This window comes from Cavia porcellus, unplaced genomic scaffold, assembly GCF_034190915.1.
Source record: "Cavia porcellus strain 051 isolate PalLab524CR breed Dunkin Hartley unplaced genomic scaffold, mCavPor4.1 scaffold_7, whole genome shotgun sequence".
Lineage (NCBI taxonomy): Eukaryota > Metazoa > Chordata > Mammalia > Rodentia > Caviidae > Cavia > Cavia porcellus.
Genome location: NW_026947490.1, coordinates 16,752,596 through 16,777,796, shown reverse-complemented (window position 1 = coordinate 16,777,796; position 25,201 = coordinate 16,752,596). Strand labels below are relative to the sequence as shown.

Here is a 25,201-nt window from a genome sequence, read left to right as displayed (position 1 = left end):
AGCGTTTGCTTTCTTCGTAAGAAACCAAAACACAAAAACAGGAGAGCTGCAGAGAGGCGGTGCCCATTTACTGCTGCCTGCCCTTGCCCTTCCCCTCTGCAGGAACCAGAGCCATCCTGGTAACACACGGCCACTAGAAACACAGAAGCCAGCACGGGAAGGTTGCCGGAGCAGGAAGTCAGAGTGGCAGCCTCACTAGGGCCCCTGAGCTGCTGCACAGCCTGGCTCTGCCCTCTCTGGAGTCCCGTATCAGAGGACTGTTAACCCTTATTTGTTTAAGCCACAGCCTAACGCACTCTGAACAGTCTGGTTTTCCCCTAGAAAGCACAAGAACCACTGGTCTCAGCAGCAGGAGAAAACAGAGACAGAGGCAGAGAGAACCAGAGACAGATGAACACAGACACAGTCAGGGCTTTTCTCTCTCTGTCCTTGGTCTTCAAAGGCTGATGGGCAGCAGGGGGTGGTCCACAAGCCTTGTGCCATAGGCCAGCTTATGCAACTGCATAAGCTGCTGGAGAGGGGCCTCCATCTGAGAGGGGGAAGGTGGCCAAGAGCCGCTGGAGGACCTGGACTGAGTGTGGGGTTCTTACCTGGGCTGCCTTGGCAGGTCCCGGCTGCCCCCCGCCAGGCCTGTGGGGGTGCTGGAGCCTGAGGAGTACAGCTTTGGTCGGTAGCCCTTGCTCTGTCCGGCAACGGCAGGGGCTGGGGAGACCTCTCGCCGCCTGTCTGTGTGGTGGGGCCTCCCGGCAGCCTCGCGTCCCCCACCGCTAAGGCCCATACTTCCTGGGGGCTTGTGAGACTTGGTGGGCCTGGGCGCCTTGGCCAAGGACATGCAGCTGGGGCTGGAGGTGTAGAGAGTGGTGTCAATGCCGCTGTCACTGGAGCCACCCTTGGAGAGGGGGTCCTGCTCTGGCTCCAGGGGGTCCAGAGGGTCGAACCAGCGGTCGTCACTGTGGCTGCTGGAGGCGTTGCTGGAGAGGGTATTGCTGCTGGAATGGCTGGAGTACTGAGGTTCACCCTGAAAGGCAGTGAGGTGCGTCACCCTGACTCCAGGGAAGGCACCCCGCCCCTCCTCCCGCCTCCCCTGTGTGTGAACCCAGTGAGAAAACAGCTTCAGATCTTGTCCCCTAAGGCACTGGCCTGGTCTCCTTGGGCAAGTGATGCACCCTCTCTCTCTAGCTCAGTTTCCACATCTATAAAATGGGGGGTGTGTGATTATATATCCTGCCTCATGGGGTTGCTTGGAGGAACAAATAACACCGGACAAAATCAACCCGTGTAAAACTGAGCTCCGGGCCTTCCTGCCCATATCAGCAACTGCCTCGGATAATGGCTGCACCCTTTCTTACCCCCCAGCAGCCACACCCAAGAGCCTGGGCTCACCCACTCCCAGCCTTTGCTCACACATCATGCCCAGCCCCACAGCAAACCCTACCTCCAGCATTTTGGAACCGTGCCTAGGATCTGCCACTTTGGAGCCTCTTGGGCTCCAGCCTGGTCCTGTCTACCACTGCCTCCCGCTGGGCCACTGCAGCAGCCTGTTCTGTACCTGCCTCCCATGCTTTACTCCCCATGTGAGGTCAAAGGGAATTTGTGAGCATCTGGGTTAGATCATGAGCCTTTTCTGCTCAAGATCTCCCATGGCTCCACTTCACTTGGGAAATTTAGGGTTCTTGCCATAGCACATGAAGCCTTGACTGCCTGGCCCATGTACTGGCCACTAACTATACCTCATTCTGCTCACATACCCCTGCCGCAGGGCCTTTGCACCTAATGTTCCTTCTGCTCACAACGTTCTTCCCATAGCTCTTTTCCCAGACTACCTCTTACTTCATTCAAGGTTCTGGTTTGAAGGTCACCTCCTCAAAAAAGCTTTGCTGACAGTATTATCCTAAAGCAGCAAGATTAGTCACTGTTTAACTTTGTGCTTTGTTTTTCTTCCATAGCAAGGATCAGGGTTTTTTGTTTTTTTGTGCTGAGGATTGAACTCACAACCTCTTGCTTGCCAAGCAGGTGCTTAGGCTGCTGAGCTAACTCTCCAGCCCCAGAATCAGGGTTTTGTTTTGTTTTTGGAGACAAGTAGTTTAGGCTAACCTTAAGCTCACTATGTAGCCCAGGTTGGTCTTGAGCTCACAGCAACCCTTCTGCCTCAGTCTCCCCAGTGCTGGGATTCCATGCATGTGACACTAGGCCTGGCACAGGATCAGTTCTTACTGCTATAAACCATTTTTGTTTATCTGCTTGATGCCTGTTGTCCCACTGGGGCGTCAGTTTCCCAAGGATGGGAGCTTGTCTATCCTCTTCATTACAGTGGTCCCAACACCCAGCACACTGTGTGTGTCAAATGCCTTACTGAATGAATAGATACAGACTGCCAAGAACTCCCCCAAATGAGCTCCTCCTCCTGGACTCAGGACTACATTTCCCAGCCTCCCTTGCAGTGATGCAGTTCTGGCTATTGCAATGTATGTGGAAGTCATTTGTGCTATTTTCAGGCCTAGACTAAAAATTCCTCCTACTCCATCCTTTCTGCCTCCCGCCCTTACCATGCAGGGGCCCAGGAGTGGTTGGGAGACATTAGCGGACAGCAGAGCCACAAGAGGGAGGGAGCCCGGGACCCTGAATCACTATGTAGGCAGCCAGCTGCTCCTTCAACACCTGTACTACACAGTGTGAGAGGGGGAATGGGGCCTCCAATATGGTTACTGAGTCCCAGGGCCCTTGGGCAGAGCTGTTCATCTCCCAGGACTGACCCAGTAACAAGGAAACTGAGATGGGTGATTTGCTCGAGATGCCCTGCTGACGAGGGCCACAGCCAGGATGTGAAGCTGGTGGCTGTAACTGCAGACTGCATATTCTGCTCCCAGCTGAGTGTGAGGTGACGCAGGAGGAGGAGGTGCACCAGGGTGTCTCAGGCCATGCCCAGGAGAGTGGCCTACCCAGCTGGCAGCCCCTGAAGGCTTGGCTCCTGGGACGGGGTGGGGTGGGTGTGCCCAGACTCACTTTGGAATGCCTGTTGGGGGAATCTTTGCCTGCTGCGTCCTGCCTGGGGACGTGCTTGCTCCCACTGCTTCCAGCTATGGTCGAGAGCCGGGCCTGGGCGGGCACATGCCACAGAGGCTCTGCAGGAAAACAAGAGAAACACAGGTGGTTAAGGGTGACGCAGGCCATGCCCTCTGCCAGCCTGTTTGGCTCACCTCAGGCTGGACCCCATGGACCCACACCTTGGGCTGTGACAACACTCAGTGGCAGGGGACAGTTAGTAAGCATCATTGTCAGAGCTCTATACCAGCCAGTTAACTCCCTGAGACCACACAGTGACCCCCTCGTCATCCTGAGAGGGGCTGAGACATTTTCCTACTTAAGGCCATCTGGATTTTCTCTTTTGTAATTTACTTATTCATCTTTCCTCTATTTTTCTATGGGGCTGACTTTTTATCTTATTGAAGTTTTTCACATATGCAAAGCAGTTAGATGTATATCACCCTTTGAAGGGAGAAGTACTAGGGATCAAACCCAGAGCTGTCACGTGGACCTATATCACCAGTAAAATTTTTTTGTTTTGTTTTGTTTTTTGTCTTTTTCGTTTTTATTGGTACCAGGGATCGAACTCACGACTGCCTGCTTACAAGGCAGGCGCTTATGCTGCTGAGCTAAATCCCCAGCCCATCACCAGTAAAATTTAAATACTTTTTTTTTTTGAAACAAGGTCTTCCTAAGTAAGTCATTAATGTGCCCAAGCTAGGCTTGGATTTATGACCCTCTTGCTTCAGCCTCCCAGAGCACTGGGATTACAGGTATGCACCACTATGCCCTGTGAAGTTATCTCATTACTAATAGTTGCACAATCTTCCATCAAATGTATGGGTGTCAATTATTTGCTAGTTTCCTATGGGTGGATATATAGGTTATCATTGATTTTACTGTACAATCATGCTGTCCTGGCTTTTCCTGACAGCTCTGAGTGAGTGCAGATCATACGTGGGACAGAGCCCTGTAAGTGGCACTGATGTGACAAAGGTGAGCAGGTTCCATGCTGTGAAGTTCCAGTGGTATACACCTCCCAGGCATGGTGACATGCCTGAATGGAGCATTTATGTGCCTTCGAAACACTGACTAGCCAGGTGCAGTGGCAGATGTCTCTAATCCCAATACCGTGCGAGGCTGATGCGGGAGGATCGTTAGTTCAACCCCAGCCTCGGCAACTTGGCAAAACTCTGTCTCAAAACAAAAACAAAAAGGGGTTGGGGATATAGCTCAATGTAAAGATCCTGGGTTCAATTCCTGGGACTCAAAGGGGTGGGGTGAAGAGAAATACCCCAACACATTTAGTTAACATTTGACAAAATTACAATTGCATTAACCTTTTCTATTTATTTATTTTTTATTTTTTTGGCTTTTTCGTTTTTTTACCTGTACCAGGAATCGAACCCACGACTGCCTGCTTTCGAGGCAGGCGCTTATGCGGCTGAGCTAAATCCCCAGCCCATCTTTTTTTTTTTTTCTTTGTCTTTTTCATTTTTATTGGTACCAAGGATCGAACTCACGCCTGCCTGCTTGCAAGGCAGGCGCTTATGCCGCTGAGCTAAATCCCCAGCCCCTATTAACCTTTTCTAAACCTACATGGTCTAACCACAAAGCCCATACTCTTAAGTCTTTATGACAGTCAAAATTAGCATAATGCTAACTACTGACAAGCACACGTTCTGCATCAGGTCCTATCTCTAAGTCTGTGTGTGTATTATCTTGGCACATAATGTGGGGATACAACATAAGGTGGATGTTAGCACCACTTCTAATGGAAAAGCACCATTTCTAATTAAGACTCAGAGCTGTTAAGTAACTGGTCCAAGATCACAGAGAACGGACCAGGCAGGAAGTAGAGTGCAGGTCATTTTGACATCAGGCCCTGTGTTCTCAAGCCCTGAACTCTCCTGGGTGACAACACAGGCAATGACTGAGGACAAGCACATGAGAAGCAGCAGATCTCACTCTCCTAATAATGTGCCACCTGTGCTGTGAGCCGGGCATGGTCTCACTAATCTCTAACTGCCCTGGAACAAACAGCCTGGCTCAGACCCTGCTGTCCACTAGGCCTGTGGGAGCCTGGGCCCATGGGCACAAGGCCACTGCCCGCAGTGCAGCATGGGGGATGGCAGAGCACACAGGAGGACTACTGCAGAGCAGGCTGGCAGGACCCAGGGCAGGGTGCCACTACCTGTGACCTTTCCTTGTGGTCCACGGATATGAGAGAGTGGAGCAACTGACACCCATTTCCTCTGGGTGTAGTTTGCCTTCTGGAGTGTCTCATATGCCCAGGGAGGCAGGCAGGCCACACAGAGAACCACACTTTTACACAGCCATGTCCAGGTCTCCATAGGCCTGCCTGGCTTGATTCGCCTCACACAGCCACCTCCTATGTGTGTCTCCCGGCACTGCTGTGCCTGAAGCCAGGCTCCTCACAGACCCCTGCCTGCCCATCTCAGTGTCTCACCTGCTTTCCAATGACTGCTCCATCCTCACAGCTGCTCAGCCCCATCCCAACTCCTCTCTCCCACCTGCTTCTAGACGTCAGGAAATGTGGCCAATGCTGCCTTCAAAATACTACACCCAGGACCACCCACCTCCCCCTTTTCTGTCCCCACCTGGTCTTGGTCCCAGGCCCAGTCCCAGTCCACCTGCAGGAAGCTGCAGCCAAAGGCACCCATGAGTCTGCTCCTAGCTCCTCTTTGCTCACCAGACTGAACCCTGCAGCTCTGGCCCACTGTGAGTAAAGGACAAAGGTCACGCCCCACATGCTGTCCCACATGCGGCCTCATGGTGGGCTCCTCGGGCTGCTCCTTCATACTCCAGCCTCAAGACCTGGGGCCAGCTCCTCCCAGCTCTCTCTGGAATATCCTCCCAGCTGACCTCACTGCCTTCTTTCAGCCTCTCCAGAAGCCTGATTTTCTCAAAGTTCCCCAAACTCCATCAGCCCCTTTTAGCACTGTGTTAGTTTCCACTCTGCGCTCAGCATGGCCAACTATTATTCTGTCCCCGCTGTCCCCTGCTTATTATCCATCTCTCCTGCAAGATTCTTAATCCCAGAAAGACAGGCAATGTGTTTGTCTGGCTCACACTGTCTCCCTGGCCCCTGGGCTGGTGGTGTCATTAGTGAAACACTGAGCAAGTGGAGGAAGGGCCAGGTTCCTTCCCATCCTGGCTGCTCCAGGGTCCCCTTGCCCTGGCTCTGCTGTTGGCAGGCCCTGGTCTCGGGCCCTTCACTGGTTGTGCAGTGTCTTTTAGGCCTTCATGCCTCCCATTATATGCAGGATGGCCGGAAACTGAAAGATACCGGGTATGAACGAGCTGGAGACTGGGGGATCCTGCCTGGACATATCCACTTTCCTTCAGGAGGAGACTAGGTGGTATTTCTGGGTAGTAGGGGCTCAGGAGGGGTCCTGAGGCCCAAAAGACTTCAGTTCAAATCCCAGTTACGGCAGAGACCTTAGAAGACAAGTGACCAAGTTTTCTTTTGCCTCTTCCCTCACCTCTGCAACAGGCAGTCACATGCTTGCTCTGCAGCACTGCTGTAGTGACTCAAGAGGAAGGTATGTGGCAAACTTGGACAACAGCTGCACAAAACCAACTACTGGTGTCACAGCTGCATCTCTGGGCTGTGGGAAGCCGGTGTCTGTTGTACTGCCTGATCCTCGATGCTCCTCACCACTGACTGGACCCACACTTGCCCTAGGGTTTGAACATCTTCAATTTCCTGAAGATGTCTCAGCACATATTCTCCCGGTGTGAGAGTGGAGGGGCAGGGAAGGTGTTAGCCACCCTATCACAAGGTCCTGAGGAGGTGACGGGGACTGGAGAAGGGAAGCTTCCTCTGACACCTATTTGGGGCCCACAGTGAAGGCTGGGAAAATTCTTCCCATTTTATACCCCAGTGTAATAAAATAGCCAAGGGACACTTTTCTCTTTTTTCTGAACTGGCTGCGGAAAAAGGAAAAAGATCCAAAGCTGTCTGTTTTGGAGCCAAGATCACGGATGTGCAGGCAGCACCAGGCAGGGAAGAATGGATGCAGTCTGCAGGCCACAGAGGTAGCAGGGGAACCTGGGAGACTGGACGCACCTGCTGGCCATCAGTTGACCCATTACACCTGGTTTAAGAGAATCACAGGTGCAAAGAATTCCTGTGAGACCTGTGACCTTCTTGTTACCCCACAGTGCTAGGGGAGCTACTAAGATAGCCCTGGCTGCTCACCCCTGCCAGCTGCCCAGAAATATCCAACTATCTCTAAGAAAGTTATCTCCATCTCTTTCCTGGGAGGTTAATGCTGTAGGCACTTGTATTTGTCTTCCTTTTGAATCCATTTCATCCATTTATCTGGATCTTCAGAGTTCAAAAGGCCCAAAAGTTTGTAATGCTTTTAAAATATTCACCTAGCTGGGCATGGTGGTAATCTTAGCACTCTGGAAGCTGAGGCGGGAGGATGGCAAGTCTGAGCCTACCTGGAGCAAGTTAGCAACTTAGTGAGGTACTGTCTGAAAAACAAAAACAAAAAAAAAAAAATAGGAAAAAAAAAAAGAAAGAAAAAAAGGCCAGGTGTGGTGGTGCCTGCCTGTCACCTCAGCACTTGGAGGCTGAAGCAAGAGGATTGCCATGTGTTCAAGGCCAGCTAGGCTACACAGTAAGACTCTGTCTCAAAAAAACCAAAAATAATTGAATTGAAAAAAAAAAGGACTGAGGATGTAGCTCAGTGTGAAGCTCTTGAGTTCAAGCCTCAGTATTGGAAAAAAAATCATTTAATACATGCACAGAATTAATGATTATATATGGGAAAATAAGTACCAGATATTCAATCTCATCAATCATCTGAAAAATGGAAATTAACACAATGTGAGCCAGTTATCACGATATACGCCTGTAATTCCAGACATGGATGTAAGCCGAGGAGTTTAGGGTCGGCCTGGGGCATACAGTGAGACCCACCTCAAAAAAACTAAAACAAAATGCACCATTGGTGTGATAGCGTTAGGTGCCCACTCGAACAGCTGAAACAAAAAGGATGATGAGGACAGGAAGCAAATCTAGACTCTTGTTGGCTGGAGGGTAAAATGGCTTTGGGAACGGTTCGGTCCTTCTGAGGTACAGCAGACAATCTGGCAACGCCACTCCCGGTGAACACCCTCTGGGAACCATCCAAAGGCAGGCGACACAGTGTTCCAGAGGCGCTGCTCTAAGCAGCCCCACCCTGGAAGGAATCCAAACACCATCAACACGTGCATGGAGCAGAACCTTGTGGCTCCCTGAGACGATAAAATATTACTTGGAAACTGCACTGACACATGCCATCACGTGGCTGGCTCCCACAATGTGACACAGAGCACCAGACAGTGTGATTTCTATTCTCCCCCAAACCAGGCCAAAAGAAGCCAGGCAGTGGTGGCCTTGGAGTACAGACTGGCAGGGATGCGTGTGCGGGGCTTTGGAAGGTTGCTATGGCCTGACTTTTATTTTGGGGGGCGTTTTTTGGTCCTGGGGATTGAACCTAGGGCCTTCGCACTGACCTGCATATCAGTATGAAGCTTTTTATTTATTTTTCATTTTGAGACAGGGTCTTGCAAAGTTGCCCAGGCTATAGTCAAATTCTTGATTTTCCTGCCTCAGTCTCCCAGAGGGCCACATTCCTGTTTCTGCTCTGGGTGTTCACCTTGTCACAGGTCATTAACTATATACTCATGAGGTAGGCTCTTCTCAGCTCATGCGCTAAATCTATGAGCACTGAAAACCAACACAGAGCTGGGAGTGGGGATGCATGCCTGTCACCCCAGCATTCAGGAGGGCTGAGGCAGGCAAGCTGCATAGTGAGTTTAAGGCTAGCCTGGACTACACAGTGAGACCCGGCCTCAGAAAACAAAATGAAACAAAAACAAATAAAGAACACACAGAACAAAGTGGGTTCTAGTCTCCTTAGATGCTTTTAATCCCTCTTCCTTTTTTTGGAGACAGGGTTTCATTGTGCAGTTCAGGCTGGCTTTGAACTCATTTTGCAGTTCAGGATGCCCTGGAGCTCCCAGGGATTCTCCTTTCTCAGCCTCCCAGGCACTGGGATCAGAGATCACAGGCATGTGTCACTACACCTGGCTCTCTTCTCCCTTTCCCTCCCTTCTGTACTGCAGACTGAACCCAGAGCCTTTGAACTGAGCTACACTCTTAGCCCTAAAAAAATTTTTTTTGGAGGCCAAGGTCTCAATAAGACATTAAAATGACCAGGCTGGGCTTGAACCTGTGATCCTCCTTCCTTTGCGTCCCGCAGTGGTGGGATTACAGGTGTGTGTTACCATGCTCGGCTTCATGTGGCTTTCTTTTGTGTTTCATCTGGCAGGCTCTGTGGAGGCCCTACCTGGCTTCTGGCGCTCCATGGTGCTCTCCTGGCTGGTCAGGCCACCTGAGGAGGAGTCGCCGCTGGACATCCCGTCGTGGCTGAAGTGAGGATCAAAGGACAGCAGCGGGTGTGGGGCAGCTGCGTACCTGCAGGGCAGTGAGGGGACGCAAGCACAGGGTGAAGGACCAGCATGTCAAACTGCCTGAACCTGAGCCCTGCTGGCCAGTGAGCCTGAGTGGAGGCCGCAGCATGGGAGGGGCAGCCTGGGGAGTGCTGTTAGCTAGGAGCACAGGGAAGCTGCTTGCCTGAGAGCTGGGGGTGGCGGCTGCAGGAAATGCAGGGCCTGGTAGGTTTCTCAAGGAGGGAGAAGAGGAACGTGGGCTCTCCCCTGTGAAATGAGGTGCTGGAAATGGGGTACACTGCTGCTCCAGGCCAGCCTCAGATCTCCTTCCTTTCTGAGGGAGACTGGATGAGGGAGCATTTGCAGGTGAAAGGGGCCTAGAACTAGGCAAGCTGGGTTTTCCCCTCACCACAGCCTCTTCCCCAACCAGGGGCAGTCAATTCCTAGGCCTGCTCCTCAGTTTTCCTAAAAGTCTGAGGTGTTCACAGAAGTCCTTTCTTCACAGGACTTACGGCACTGAGCCTAGGGCTGACACGTGACATATACTCAGTTGTGACAACTGGCCAGTTGTCACAGGGTATTACTCTGTGTGTCCCTTTGCTTCTGGGGGTGTGGCATGGGCTCAGGCTTCAGGACAAGGCAGTTGTGGCTCAAACCCCATTTTCACCACAGGCTGTGGGATGTTAGTGAAGCATGCGCACATGGATTTGAAATGAGGTGGGTCTATCTGAAAAACTGCCTGCCCTCTGGGCATGTGGAGTGAATGCAGTTAAGAGCCACACCCCAGGCAGAGATCCTCTGAGAGGTTAACTCTGCACATCCTCAGGCAAGCGCCAAGGTTTAAGGGTGGTGCTGGAAGCTTCTGCCCATGTCCTCAGATGCCAGGGGCCTTGTCCATGCCCAAGGACACCTCTTACTGTCCGATCCACTTTTATCACAGCCAGTTTTGGTAGAAACTCTTTCCCTGCTTGGGGTTGGTTTGGGACAGGCGTGTGCCAGTTTTGGCTAAAGAGGTATAATAAGGGTTTGTGATGGTTACTAAAACTTGCACAAAATATTTCAGGTTCTACCTATACACACATAGCAGGACAGCACTTCCTAACCCTGAGATTGGTTGGATGGGCCTATGGCTATGAGTACTCAGGGAGCTTGGGTCCTTCGAAGTCCTCTGTCAACCAGCAGTGGCATTGAAGAGTAGATTCAGTCTCCACCCTCTTCTAAGCAGTGCTGGGGAAGAATCCAGGGCCTCAGCCTGCACACTACCACTGAGCAACCCCTTCGGGCCCAGAGAAATAAACCTTGTTAATTTAAATCACGTAGTTTTTCAAGTGTTTGTTACCTAGTATAACCCAACTAAAACAGATGCTGAGTAGCTTTTGAAAAAAGTCTCCTTGCTCCTAAGAGAAATGGCAAGAAAAGGTGGTCTCTTGCTTCCTGCAGATGTACTGGGTCCAGATACTACATCACAAGCAGGGGCTGCCTTCCAGCTCTTGGCCTGAGGGGCAGGTGGAGGACAGAAGGTATAGGGCCGAGCACCTGTTGATGCTACAGCCACACCGCATCCGTTGCTGTGACGATGTGCGAGCTGCCTAGTCTTGACCGCATCAACCAGGAGCGCCCCCTGACACATGCCTATGACTGGGAGTTACTGAACCTCCATCACTAATGCTGTCCCCCATCTTCCCCCTTGTGTTGGTCCCTTCCACCTGGGAAGATGTGGCAGGGAGCTCAGCGACTTCTCCAGGTCATGTGCCAGCTCAAGGACAGGGCTGTCTCTATGAGGAGCAGGCTATAATCTCCAGGCCTAATTCCTCCAGGACAGCAACTCCACTCCCCTGCCAAGAAAAGACATATTATCCTCCCTTTCCTGGACCAGACCCTGACCTCTGACTTCTGAAAGGAAGAGAGCCAAGATATCAGAAGCTGGTATCTTACTCATTCTTTTCTTCCCCCCACAGCTGAAGGTCCAGTTTCTGGAAAGGTAAGGGATTTCACAAAGGCAACTTTGACACTAGGCCAACTTTATCTCACTGGCTGCCTTCGTTGTACCTGGCTGGCTGCCTGGTAAACCGTGGCTCCACCGTAGCTGCAGACAGAGTGTTGACATGTTTATACAGTTTCCCCGAAGAGTTGGTATTGAATCCTGAGCACCAGAGGAAAATGTCAACAGAGGCAGAGATCAGATGCCAGAGGAAAGTGAGAAGGTGGGAGGCCCAGACCACAGGCTGCTTCTGCTCTGTGCCGTCCTACCTGGCAGCAATGTGATTGGCCAAAAGACCAACTTCCCAGGCTCCCTTGTAGTTCTGGCCAATGAAATAAGAGTAAAAATGCTGTCTTTGACTTCTAGCCAGGAACGTTCCTTAGAGGTGTGCTGTGGCTGTCTTTGCCTCATTGTTTTCTCTTTTTGGAGACAGGGTCTTGCTATATAGTGCAGGCTGGCCTTGAACTCACTTACCTAGCTTATGCTGGGTTCAAACTCACAGCAAAAGGAAATCCTCTTGCCTCAGCCTCCTGAGTGCTGAGATTACAGGTGTGTGCTACCACACCTGGCTTTCTTTTTTCACCTCATCATTTCCTTAAGGTTGCAGCTTGAGCAGCATCATGGACCCCGAGGCAGAAAGCCAAGGACAGTGACACATCAGGGAGGAACCAGGTCCCTAACAATGTGAAAAAAGAAAGTCTCTCTGCTGAATAGCTGTTTTCTGGATTGTGCAGTTAAACCTAATCCTAATTTTTTTGTTGTTGTTTTTTGTTTTTGTACCAGGGATTGAACTCATGACCTCATGCTTGTCAGACAGGTGCTTACACCACTGAGCTAAACCCCCAGCCTCTAACCTAATTCTAATTGATAGACCATTTCTAGAAGATATATTTTACAAAGTTCATCTCTTGTCTTCTACCAAGACAACCTGTACTGTATCCAATCACGTCACTTTCTTACTAACAAGACTGACTAGGGCTGGGGATTTAGCTCAGCGGAATAAGCGCCTGCCTTGCAAGCAGGCAGTCGTGAGTTCGATCCCTGGTACCGATAAAAAGGAAAAAAAAAAAAAAAAAAAAAAAGAAAGAAAGAAAAGAAAACAAGGCTGACCATTTATTGTGACAGTGAATATGTCCTATTTGGGGCCATTTCTTATCACCGCCCAATTCTGGTCCAAATGGTTGAGAATCGGGACATCTCATCACACACAGGGCTCTGGGCAAGCATCCCTGAAAGGGGAGACTGCCTGGCTGTCTTCCATCTCAGCTGAGATATTTCAAGTTAGTCACCCTTTTTTTAAATTAGAAAATGAAATCAGGGCTTTGGGTTATGTTGCCTGACTAGCTGCAAATATGGGCATCTCAAGGCAGCAGCTGATGTAGTGATTCTGGGGAGGTCAAGGTAGGGTCCTTTAGAGTTAGCAGGGTTGGCTCTGGTGCTGGGGTCATGAGCTTCCCACTCACCACAGAGGGAAACACCAAGACCAAAGTGATCACGGCTAACAGCCTCACCCGAGCTGTGGTCAGTCTCCTATCCTCACAGCAGAACAGTGGAATGACAGGATGCTGGGTAGATGGGCAGGCAGACGGTAGAGCCACTGCTAGGTGCTTGTACCCCAACAGCCATCAAACCTTGTTTGTCCCTATTGGTGGAGAATAAATTCTGCTCTGGTGGCCATTCCACTGTCACATGATTTGGTAGATGACAGTTTAAAAGACAGTCATTCATAGCAGGCCAACTGTAATCCCAGTCCTAAGGAGGCAAAGGCAGAAGGATTGCTATGAGTTCAAGACTGGGCTACAAAGGGAGTTCAAGGCCTGAACTGCACAGCAATACGTTGTTTCAAAAAAAAGGTCATAGGTCCTAATGTGGCTTTGCCAGGGTTAAAGGGTAGGAAAGAAGTGACTTAGTTTCCTCAATCTTTTTCTTTTTTTGAGTACCAGGAATTGAACTCCTCCTTCCTTGCCAGGCAGGCGCTTGTGCCACTGAGCTACATCCCCATTCCAAGACTGGTTTTACTTGGGACCATGAGTACAGTCCCTAAGGATACCCTTGAGCATTGGAGATGATAAATTCCCTAACACTTTACTAGTTGTTTTTTATTTTTGTGGTACTAGAGATTGACTCCTGGGGTGTTTTGCCACTGAAGTAGGTTGCCAGCTCTTTAAACATTTTTATTTTGAGATAGGCTTTTACTAAATTGCCCAGGCTAGCCTTGAATTAAGATCCTTCTGCATCAGCCTCTTGGGTAGCTGGGATTACAGGTGTATATCACCATGTCCACGGCTTCAAGCCCTCTTCTCCTTCTTCTTCTTTTTTATATTGTAAAAGTAAGCATTTAAACAAATTTCAGAAAAAAAATGACAATTTTTCTTTTTGCTCCTGTTTTCCTGAAGAAGGTTTTCTGTCCTTTGCAGTCAAGTGTCTCCTAACTAATAAACTACTCCACATGGCATTGGCAGAGGAAACAAGGAAAAAAAATCTAGCCAGGGGCTGGTGAACAGCTGCCAGGGGCTCAGTACAGCCTTCAGGACAGCCTTACCCACACCTCCTTCCTTCTCCCTAACGACCAGCAGGGCGGTGGTCTGCTCCTCCCACGCAGGAAGTCACACAACTGTGCAGCAGGAAAAAGCCTTGACCTGCTCCTGGCCCTTTCACCTTTGGCTGGTGACTGATTCTGAAAGGTGGTTCTGGGGGTGTAGGGCATGGGGTGCACTAGGAACATCTGGCAGAGCTGGAAACCCAGCTGCTGATGGATGGAGATAGAAAATGCTGAGGTATAAGCTACAGAGAGTACAGCCAGGACCCTTGGAAGACACAGGTGTGTGTGTGGGGGGCTGAGTAAGTAGGAAAATTGGTGTTGTCAATGTCAGCTTGAAATGCAAAATCTCCCAGTGTGCTGACACATAAAAAAAAAAAAGAAAAAGAAAAAAAAAGAAATGCAAAATCACAGCTATCAACATGTCACCGTGGACAAGTGTTTCAGAGGGAACCACCCCACTGGCCTGAATTGGAAGGGGAGCCTAAAGTCCTTAGGCAGGCAAGACAGCTCCAAGGTGAGGGCTCAGCCTCCTGGGATCACAGACCTGGCTTCCTGTTCCAAGTGCGTGACTTTAGCCACGTGAATTCACCCTACTGAGTCTCAATTTCTCCTCTGTAAAATGGGAGTATCTCAGGGAACTGCTAGCAGAACTCACTGAGATCATGCTTAAAATCAATGGGACACACCAGAGAACACAAAACAGAGCTGTACCAATAGGCCCACTTAGCCCCAGTCATCAATATCTGCACGAAGAAGGGAAAAAACAGGCTGGACACTGCTCAGTAGTGAAAAACTTGCTTAGCATGTGTGAGGCCTGGGGTTCAATCCTTGGTACTGCAGAAATGCACCACTACATGATGGCAGAGCCAATCTGACATACATGGGCAAAAAAGGGAACTAAATCTTTCAGGTACACAAAAGCTAACTGAAAACAGACCAAAGACTTAAATGTCAAACAGTTAAGACTTCTAGAAAAAACCTGGGAGAAAATCTTTAGGATCTAAGCCTAGGCAGAGTTCTTAGACAGCACCAAAAACATGATTCAAAAAAGGAAAAGAAATGTTAATTTGAACTACATCAAAATGAAAGTTTTGTTTTGTGAAAGATCCTATAAAGAAGGTGAAAAGAAGGGGCTGGGGATTTAGCTCAGCGGCATAAGTACCTGCCTTGCAAGCAGGCGGTCTTGAGTTTGATTCCCGGCACGGGGGGGGGGGAGGGAGAAGAAGGTAAAAAGAAAACTATAAATACTGAGGTATGCCTGTGATCCCAGCACTCTGGGAGGCTGAGGCAGGAGGATTGCAAGTTCGAGCCCCGTTTGGGCAATTTAACAAATTAGTGAGATGCTGTCTCAAAATAAAAAATAAATAAGCTGGGTGTGGTGCTGTAATCTCTGCATTTTTGGTGGTGGCGATAGGAAGATGGCAAATTCAAGCCCAAACTGGGCAATTTAGTGAGCTTTTGCCTCAAATAAAATAAAAAGGACCAAGTGATACAGTTCAGTGGTAAGACCCTGGGTTCAATCCTGAGTGCCAAATAAATAAAACAAAAAATAGAAAAAGATGAGGATGTAGCTGAGGATGAAGTCCTTGAGTATAATCTCCAGAACTGCAGAGCTGACAAAGAACTTGTATCTAGGACATACAAAGAACTCTCTACCACTGAAGAGTATGGAATCCAATTAAAAAATGGGCAAAAGACATGCATAGACATTTCCTCAAAAAGGAAACACATTTGGCAAATCAGCACTTAAAAAGATGTTCAATATCATTAGCCACCAGAGAAATGCAAATTAAAACCAAAATGAGATATCACTACATACCCATCAGAACAGCTAAAGTGAAGAACAGTGACAACAACAAATGGTAGTGAGGACGTGGTGAAACTGGATCACTCGTATGCTGCTGGTGGGAATGTAAAGTGGACTTACCTACCATACGGTATGTGGTTGTATTGTTGGGCATTTATCCCACAGAAATGAAAACTTATTTTCATGCAGAAACTTGTTTGTGGTAGCATAGGTCTTTGTAAGAGTCAAAAGTCCAGAAACTAGCCAGGTATGGTGGTACATGCCTTAATCTCAGCACTCTGAGAAGGTGAGGCAGGAGGAGTGCAATTTCAAACCCAGCCCTGGTAGTTTTTTCGGAAGGGTGACAGGAATCGTACTCAGGACCTCATGCTTGCCAGACAGGTGCTGCGCCACTGAGCTGTATCCCCAGCCTCTTTGTTTGGGCAATTTAAAGACTCAGTGAGACCTTGTCTCAAAATAAATAATTTTATTTTGTAATCTATAATGTTAATAATGGAGAGAGCTAGGTGAAGGGTTCACGAGATCTTTGCAACGCCTTATAAATATTGTTTCCAATTAAAAAGTTGAGAAAATTAGAAAGTGAACACAAACAGTTTGGAGGGAAAAAACATCAAAAAACACTTTTCCGGGGCTGGGGATTTAGCTCAGCAGCATAAGTGCCTGCCTTGCAAGCAGGCAGTCGTGAGTTCAATCCCCGGTACTGATAAAAAAGAAAAAGACAAAAGAAAAAACACTTTTCCCAATTGTTCTCAGTCACATCAGCACTGGCTGGTCATCAGCAGATCACATCACATCGCCTGTCATTTCCAGGCTCCGCCCACTTTGCAGCCCGGTCATCTCTACTAGCCACAGCGCACACATACCGCTTATTTTCTGTGCCTCTTTTACATTCCTGCCTGTGGACCCTGTTCTGTGTGGAACGACCTGCTCCCTCCTCTCTGTGGTAAGCTGCTCATCTCTCCAAGCCCTGCTCCGACACCACTTCCTCCGGGCAGCCAGCCTGGCTCCGGAGCTGGGCTGCATTCCTTCCTCTGCGGGAATGCCCACTCACATGCCTGTAAGGTCCTCTCTCCACTGGTCAGCAAGGGCACGAACAGGACCCTGGGTAAATGAGTAGCTTGGTGGTGGCGACTAAAGGATGAAACGGTGGGTTTGTTTCCCCAAGTTTACCACAGAGGCTGAGCATCTAATAGAGGATACAGTGGGCTCAACGGCGGACCTGCCAGTCAGAAATTCCTTGTTGCCCGTTTTTGAACCAGTCCTCTTCTGGGTAACTGGAGACTGAGCACCTCTGGTTTGGGGGGTACAGGGTCACAGGGGCAGTGCTCCCCTGGTCCCAGAGGCTGGAAAAGGCTTCTTAGCAGGAGCAGCATCAGAACTCGGGTGTGGAGAGTGCAGTGAGGAAGATGAAGAACTCCCAGGCCAGGGCTGTGCAGACGTGCAGACGGCCCGCCTACGGATCTGGAAGTGGCTGGGGGAGCTGGCGCCTGTCCTACAAGGAGTGAGAGCCTTGGGAGGCCACAATGGGGGGACTGAGGATGTGGACTGAGGACTCTGGGCATCGAGTGGGGGTTTGGGGCAGGGCAGAAACATGGCTGGATACAGAAAGAGCCTTTGGCTGCTGAGTGGAGGGTGGAGCAGAAGAGGCGAGGACAAGGCCCCCGGCCACAAGCTCGGCCGCAACCAGATTCTGCCTGCCAAGTTGTAGAGTCTGGGTTTATCCTGATGGCACTGGGGAACCACAGAGCGTCTGGGAAGATCTCTTGGGCCGCCAGATTGGGGACAGCTCCAAGGGGTACGAATGAAGTCTGAATGATCATGAGTATGAGGTAATGCTTCTGGCCTGGGCTTCAGGGGTGGCGGGTAAAGGAAGATGAGGGGATGGCAAGGCGGGACCGAGGATGGTCTGACTCAAAAAGGAAACAGGTGTCAAGAAAATAGCAACCAAAACTCTGTGACAAGGCTGCCAATGGTGAGCCCTCCCCAGTCCAGCATAGCCCTACATTTAAATGTGAGACATAACCAATCCCTTGAGGGTGCTCTGATGACCTCCTGGAGCCCAGAAATCCCATTCAGGAGCAAATAAAATTGTGGTGGGCACACTCTCTAGGGAAGACGGATTCTAGCTTTCACCAGACAGTAATTTGCAAAACAGGAGGAGACTGACCTTTCAGGGGATGGCTTGTATCTCGCGTAGGTGACAGAACCCGGGGTGGAGAAGCTCCCAGAAGGCTGTCGGTAGGGAGGGACTCTGTCGGCCCCTGCTGGTGATGCTGTGTAAGGGGTTTCTGGGAAGCTCACAGGCCTGGAACAAGACAACAGAGGAGCAGGAGTCATGGGAAGATACCCTAATCTCAAGAGCACAGATGGAGATGGGCAGATGGACAGATGATCTTTCTCTGGCCTGAACACATTCCATCTGCTATCCTCTCTTTGGATGAGGAGATGGAAGCTCAGTAAAGGGCAGTGAGAAGTTGGGGTTTCCATGGTCCTTTCTTTCAGGTTCTTGCTCCTCTCCTAAAAAGACATGCTCTTCTGCAAGATGTAGCTCAGCCTGGCCTATAACTTGCAGGGATCCTCCTGCCTCAGCCTCCATAGCTCCACAGTGTCGGGACCTCAGGCATGTGCCACCACATGCAACCTGGTTGCTTCATTCTGAGGACACACTTCTCTCCTTTTCACTGAAGGGATGGATCTCAGGGGCTCATGCGGGCTAGGCAAGTGCTGTACCACACAGCCACAACCTCTTTTAATGTATAGGCATTCAAAACAGCCAAACTCCCTCAGTGTCCTGCCACCCAACCCGAGACTAGAGCATGATCCCCCCGCCCCGAGGCTCTTCAAGAAGTCACTGTCCTAACATTGTCAGCCCCTTCAGCTTTAAAAAGCAGCATCCCAACAGTACTTGGTAGCCAGGTTTCCACTCTGGCAACCCCATCCAGCACAAAAGGTCCCAGGGGGAAGCTGGGGGGAGGGCGGGAGCAGAGGGAAAGGGTGGCTGACAGGGTCACAGACAGACTGAGGGGAGGAAAGAATGGGTGTGGGCAGGTGAGAGACAGGGCCTTGGGGGACCCCAAGGGCTTGGGGTCCTTACCTTTTGCTGTGCGGTGGCTGAGACTCTCGGAAGGGGACCATGGAGGTCTGTTTTGGTGGCCGGTTGAGAGACTGGGCGTGGCCTGGGGTAGCTGGGGTGACCCACTTGGAGGCTGGCAGAGAGTTGTGGGATGAGGGCCCACTCCACTGCCAGGGGGCGTTGCTGCGGTAGGGGGGCCGGCCCCCAGGGGCGATGCTCTCTGGCTCGGTCTTGGGCTCCGAGGTATTCATTTCATAGGTCTCTGGCCAGCCCCTGCAGGGAACAGCTTGGTTACTTGAGACCCCAGCCCACCGGCACATGTCCTGCTGCTGAGAGGAACCTGCTGCCTCCTTCACACAGGGCCAGGGCTTCCTGGCGATAGCTGAACCATGATGACCGATTTTAAAAGCTGAACAAGGTCTGAAACTTACCAGCTCAGAGTTCTAGGACAGGGCCTGACACAGGGGCTCCGAATGCCAGCCTTGTCTTCTCATCCGTTTTCCCTACTCCCCCTCTGTCTCGAATCCTCTCCCTTCTCCCCAGCACAAACCTCCAGCTGGCCAGTGTCCTGTGCACTGGCAGGGGCTCTCTTAGCAGTACTTGGGCCAGAAAGGCGGATGCCCTTGGCATCAAAGGACAGTTTCTGTCTTGTTCCAAAGAATCTCAAAGGCTACTGGAAGGGGAGCAGGTGACCTACTTTACAGGGTAGTTAAAAAAAAAAAAGCTATGAAACCCAGAACCTTGAAATAGATGCAGAGCGGCCTGTGACTCCCCCAGACCAGGGCTGGCATACACACTACAGTGATTCTGGCTCGAGTGGGGAGATATGTGGGCTGGGCTGGCATTCTCTGCACAGGTGGGGCCTGGCGCCCCAGATGGGGCTGTGCTCAGGAAATCCACCCCCAGCAGCTGTGAGCTCTGGGCTCTGAGGAGTGCTTAGCCTGGAAGCTTGGTGCCCCTACTGTGCTGATCTCTGAGCTTCTCTGGAACCCAGAGAACCTTTACAGCCACTGGGTGAAAGATTTGGTAGATGGTGCAGCTTAGAGGCTGTGTGCCAGGACAGGACTCCTAAGGAACCAGGTGAAAGTATGAGGTTGTGCCCTGGCACCTCGGCCTGCCATGTCATGTTCCTGGAAGTGCCACATAGCTGTCAGTGGGGATCCCTAGGTATCCATACCTCACCAAGCACCAGGTAGGGACCAGTATCAACACAGATGTCTGACAGAGCTGGCAGAAGGGCCTGGCCTCAGAGGTGGAGGCGGATGCCACTCTCCCAAGTGATGCACACCCAGAGCTCCTGCCCGCCTGGCTCCTACAGCCCTTTCTTTTGATAACAGCCCTGTGTTCTGGGTGAGGCAGACCCTACTTCCTGCATGTGGCCCAGGACTGTCCAATCAGAAACCTCTCTATTGTATGTAGTAACTAACATGGGATTATCATAAACAGGCCCAAGGACAGCAACTGTTTAGAGTCATTTCCTGAACTCCAGGGGGGAAAAGGCCTGTTTCTTTTTTTTTTTTTGTCTTTTTCCTTTTTATCGGTACCGGGGATCGAACTCACGACTGCCTGCTTACAAGGCAAGCGCTTATGCCGCTGAGCTAAATCCCCAGCCCCAAGGCCTGTTTCTATTGGAGCTGCTAAGCTAGTTCAGAGCTGCATCCCCAGAAAGCTGGAGACTGCATGAGAATGATGGCGACAGGGAAAGCAGGTGGGTGTTAGGGCCAGACTCATGAGAACACAGTCATTCCTTGTGCCATTCAGGTCCCAGCCCTTACCACCTGCATGCTTTTGGGTAAGGGATTTCCTTTTTTTTTTTCATTTTTATTGGTACCGGGGATCGAACTCACGACCGCCTGCTTGCAAGGCAGGTGCTTATGACGCTGAGCTAAACCCCCAGCCCCGGGTTTTCCTTCTTAAGAGGCCTACTTTCCTAATCTATAAGATGGGGTACCAGCATTCGAGTAGGGTCCAGCAGTGTCACCTTCCTCTTCTTACCAACTGAGGCTGAAATCTCCCTTACATTTCCCAAAGTCCAGTCACACCCACCTCCAGCCCTGGAGCAACATCTTTCCCGGCTTCTCCTCTCTAGTTATCTCCTGTGATCTGAAACCCAGCATCTGAGTCACCAAGTTCTCAGCAAAGAATGAGGTTCCTGAGTTCCCTGTTGGATCACGTGGATTGGAATCTCCCTGGGGATGGGGCCCAGGACCTGCGTGTTACTGTGGTTCATGTGATGACGGTGATGCACAGTATCATTTGAAAAACCTCACTTCATTTCTCTCATTTTTGAACTGTTCTTAAAGATTAAAATGGCTTAAAAGGGCATCTCTATTCCCAGTTTCACCCACCAGAAGCAGCCACTGTTCAGTTTGTCATGTATTCTTCTAGAAATATCTTATGCAGATGAACAGATACAATTTAAAATAGTAATAAAAATAGCATGCTAACAACAGGGCATGGTGGTGCACACTTGTAATCCCAGCATTGGGAGGCTGAGGCAGGAGGACTGCTGTGAGTTTGAGGCCACCCAGGACTACACCGTGAATTCAAGGCCAGTCTGAACTACATAGTGAGACCCTGGCTCAAAAAATGAAAACAAACAAACAAAACCCCTTAGAAAAACCTCAACCTTTCCCCAAATGAAGAACCAACCCACCCATCTAAAAATAACAACAAAAAATCAATACATTTTACCATGCCACTGTAGCACAAACACATTCACTTAATTTTTATCTCCTCTATTGCTGAATGTAGTGGCACATGCCTGTAATCCCAGGAGGCTGAGGCAGGAGGATTACTTCAAGTTAGAGGCCAGCCTGGGGAAACATAGTGAGACCTTATCTCAAAAAAAAAATTTTTTTTCCTTTTTTTTTTTTTAGGGGGATAGATGCTGGGGATGAAACCCAGGGTATGACACGCTAAGCAAGTTTTCTAACACTGAGCTATATCTAAAAACTGCTTAATTAAAAAAATTTTTTTAATTGTGGTATTGGGAATTAAATCCAGGGCCTTTACACTGAGCTGCATCCCCATACCTTTTTAATTTTGAGACAGAGTCTTGATAAGTCACTAAAGTTGCCCAGACTGGGTTTGAACTTGTGAACCTCCTGCCTACATGTGTAATTCATCACACCTGGCTAATTTTATTTTAAAACAATCAGTATTAATCACCTGATGCCTGTCATTTACCCAGCCAGTTCCCTAGTGATAGATATTTAGGCTGCTCGTAGGTAGTCTTTGTCCTCCAACCCTGCACTGTTCTGTTCCGACCTTAAGTCCTGTGCAGGAGAAGTCGGAGGGAGGAATGCCCCCTGGGGTCTCCAGTTACTGCCTCCCTTTCCTTGATCCTGACAGTCTAGTTTCTAAGGGCTCCAGGGACATCTTCCTTATGCCTTCTACTCACTCATTTGTGGGATTTCAATTTGTCTTTTTAGGGAGCAACTCCCAACTCTTACAATCAGAGATCCTGGGACTAAACAGCAGATCTGAACACGTCCCAGAGTTGCTGGCCTCATCAGACAGTGACAAAGACAAGAGCATCCCTCCTGAGCCTACATAAGCACTCAAGGTCACCAGACTTTTTTTTCATTGCTGAGCATCAAATCTAGGAACTTGCATATGCTAGGCAGATGCTCTACTACTAAGGCACACAACCTCCACTCTATCATGACATACTACAGGCCTGGGGATGTCCTCCTGGCCACCTGGCTCAGTCCAGCTATGGCCCAGAAGTGCAGGAATCACTTAGGTACTCTAGCTTTGGACTGGGGTGGGGTGTAGCTCAGTGGTAAAATATTTGCCCAGCTTTTTTTTTTTTTTTGAAGACAAGGTTTAGCTATGTATTCCAAACTGGCATTTAAATTATTATATAGCCCAAGGTGGTCTCAAACTCATGGTGATACTCCTGCCTCAGCCTCCCCAGTGCTGGCACTACAGGCATACACTGCCACCCCTTGCTCTGTTCAGTATTTATGAGGCCTCTGATTCCATCTTTAGCATCATCGCCCTTGGGGAAGGGAGTGAATTCTAATCTTGTGGCCTGAGAGGGGCTAGAGATGCTCTTATATTCTGGATGTCTAAAGTGCAAGGGGTTCCAAGGCATACTATGCAGTTTGGGTGGTGGCAATGAGGGCCTCTCTGCGTATTCCACAGGAGTTTATTTTGATATCTGAGCCAGGAGCTTTGTTTAGAGAGAGGCTCTAACCTTCTCTGCATTTGAAAAACAACGCCCACGACCCAGGCCCCATCCCACACCAGCCTTGCAAATGGGAGATCCTGTTTCCGTACCAGCCTCCTTGTGAAGGGGTGGGAGAACCATTCTCCTCACCCGGGCAGGGAACAGAACCTGTCTGTCTGGTTGCACCTCCCTGGCCTTGTCTCCCAGGCAGAGACTACAGACTTCTTCTACTTGTGCTTTTGGTTGGTCCCTACATGCTTGTTTTCTGTGGCTTTCTTGTGCTCCCCTGGCTTCGGAAAGGCACACCAAAAAACTGGCTCACTGTGTGTGCACGTCAGTGTGTGTGCAGAAAGAGGTGGTGGGGTGGTGGGGTTTTGTCTCATCCTTGCCTAAGGAACACAACTGCCAGGATCCTGCCTGTGCAGTGACCCTGGCAAGGCTGGTGTCTGCAGAGATCCAGTAAGTGTGGCTTGCTGATGCTCTGGGAAGAGGTGATTTTAAAAGGGCACAGGAAAGGGCTGAAGCAGGGACTGCCTGCGGGCTGTACTGGAGTCCTGAGGTTGAGGGATTGGGGGTGTGGGCAGGGGTGGTTTCAGGATTTAGGCTGCCCCAAACTGTCCCTCACAGCCTTCAGAGTAAGTTTAGAGGGAGGGTTAGCAAAGTCACTTATGTGCTCACAGCTCTTGACAGCTTTTAGAGGCCAGAGTATGCAATGGAAACAGGCACATTTGGATGTGAATTTGGCTTTGGAACTTACTAAGCTGTGCAACTCTGCAGAAGTGACTTGCCCACTCTGACTCAGCTTTCATCTGTAAAGCTGGGAATCATGCCAGTCTTGGTGGGGGCCCAGTAAGGTTGGGAATGAACATGGCACTCAGTGTTACTTCATCTCAAGCCCCTCTCTTGGGTCAGGCCAGTCACATAGGCCTCTTTCTGGTCTGTTAGAAGCTGAGGGGCTTGGTTCTTATGTTCTGGCCTTTGCTGCTGTCCCTGCCCCCCACCCCATCAAGCTTCTGTGTGAACCTCTAGTTTGCTAAAGAAGGGGTTAAAGGACACCATGGCATGGCAACCAGCTGAACCCTGCACATGGGAAACTAAGGGGAAGTGACCTGATTTCTTCTCAAAATAAATTGCGGGCTGGGGAGGCCCTTATAGATTAAAAAGAACCCAAGAACCTGGGCATCTTGGCATATCCTGTAAACCCAGCACTCTAAGAGGCTGAGGCAGGAGATTCCAAATTTGAGGCCAGCCTGAGTAACTTAGCAAGACTGTGTCTCAAAATAAAAAATAAAATAGGGCTGGGGAATGGCCGTTGATTTAGCTCAGTGGTGTGAGCGCCTGCTTGGCAAGTGCAAGGTCATGAGTACGATCCCCAGTACCAGAAAACAAAACAAAACAATGAAAAAGGGCTGGGGATACAGCTCAGTGCAAAAACCTTAGGTTTAATCTCTTGCACAATAAATTAAAAAAAATCTTATAAGAAGGTAACATAACGATACCGATTAACAAAACAACTATTAGCTGACCATATTAATGTTTTTGGTTGGATCACTGAACACAACTGTTTGCAGTCTCACTGTTTGAATGTCCACTTTGTATGCTTTGGTACTGTGATTTGAGCAACTATCTCTAAGATGATAATATGTAATCTATTAACTGGTGATTTCTTACTGTTTTTTTTTTTTTTTTGTAGTTCTGTATTACTTGTACCCTTACACTACTTTGTTTTGTTTTTGTGTTTTTCTCTTTTTCCTTTTAAATAAAATAAAAAAAAAAACAACTATTTTTTTCTTAACTATGTATGTGATACAATAGGGAAAAATTAAACAGATTGGACAGGTGGTATTAGGGAATTACTATTTAACTTACTAGGTATAACAATCAAAAACTTTTAAAACGTGTATTTATTCTTTTTCTTTGGCTCTTTTGTGACAGGGTCTCACTATGTAGCCCAGGCTGGCCTTGAGCTCTCAGCAATCCTCCTGCCTCAGTCTCCTAAATGTTGAGATCACAGGTATGTGCTGCACCACATCTAACTCATTAATAAAAAATCTGAAAGTTGTTCCCTATTGTGTAGAAATTCACTGCAAGGTCTGGAACTGCTTCAGATAACTGAAGGTGGGGGG

At 49.5% G+C, this 25,201-nt stretch overlaps 1 protein-coding gene across 11 annotated transcripts in view; it reads right to left on the bottom strand.

Annotated features, from left to right (window-relative positions):
• Sipa1l3 (signal induced proliferation associated 1 like 3) overlaps window positions 1-25,201 on the bottom strand; it is a 218,558-nt gene that overhangs the window by 35,109 nt on the left and 158,248 nt on the right. For all 11 annotated transcript variants that reach the window (XM_013149874.3, XM_063252656.1, XM_013149873.3 and 8 more), the window contains 5 exons: window positions 18,920-19,171; window positions 17,993-18,130; window positions 9,393-9,520; window positions 3,004-3,122; window positions 591-1,018 (listed from right to left, as the gene is read on the bottom strand). In XM_013149874.3, the coding sequence (XP_013005328.2) occupies window positions 591-1,018; window positions 3,004-3,122; window positions 9,393-9,520; window positions 17,993-18,130; window positions 18,920-19,171 (1,065 nt within the window). The remainder of the gene's footprint in view (window positions 1-590; window positions 1,019-3,003; window positions 3,123-9,392; window positions 9,521-17,992; window positions 18,131-18,919; window positions 19,172-25,201) is intronic.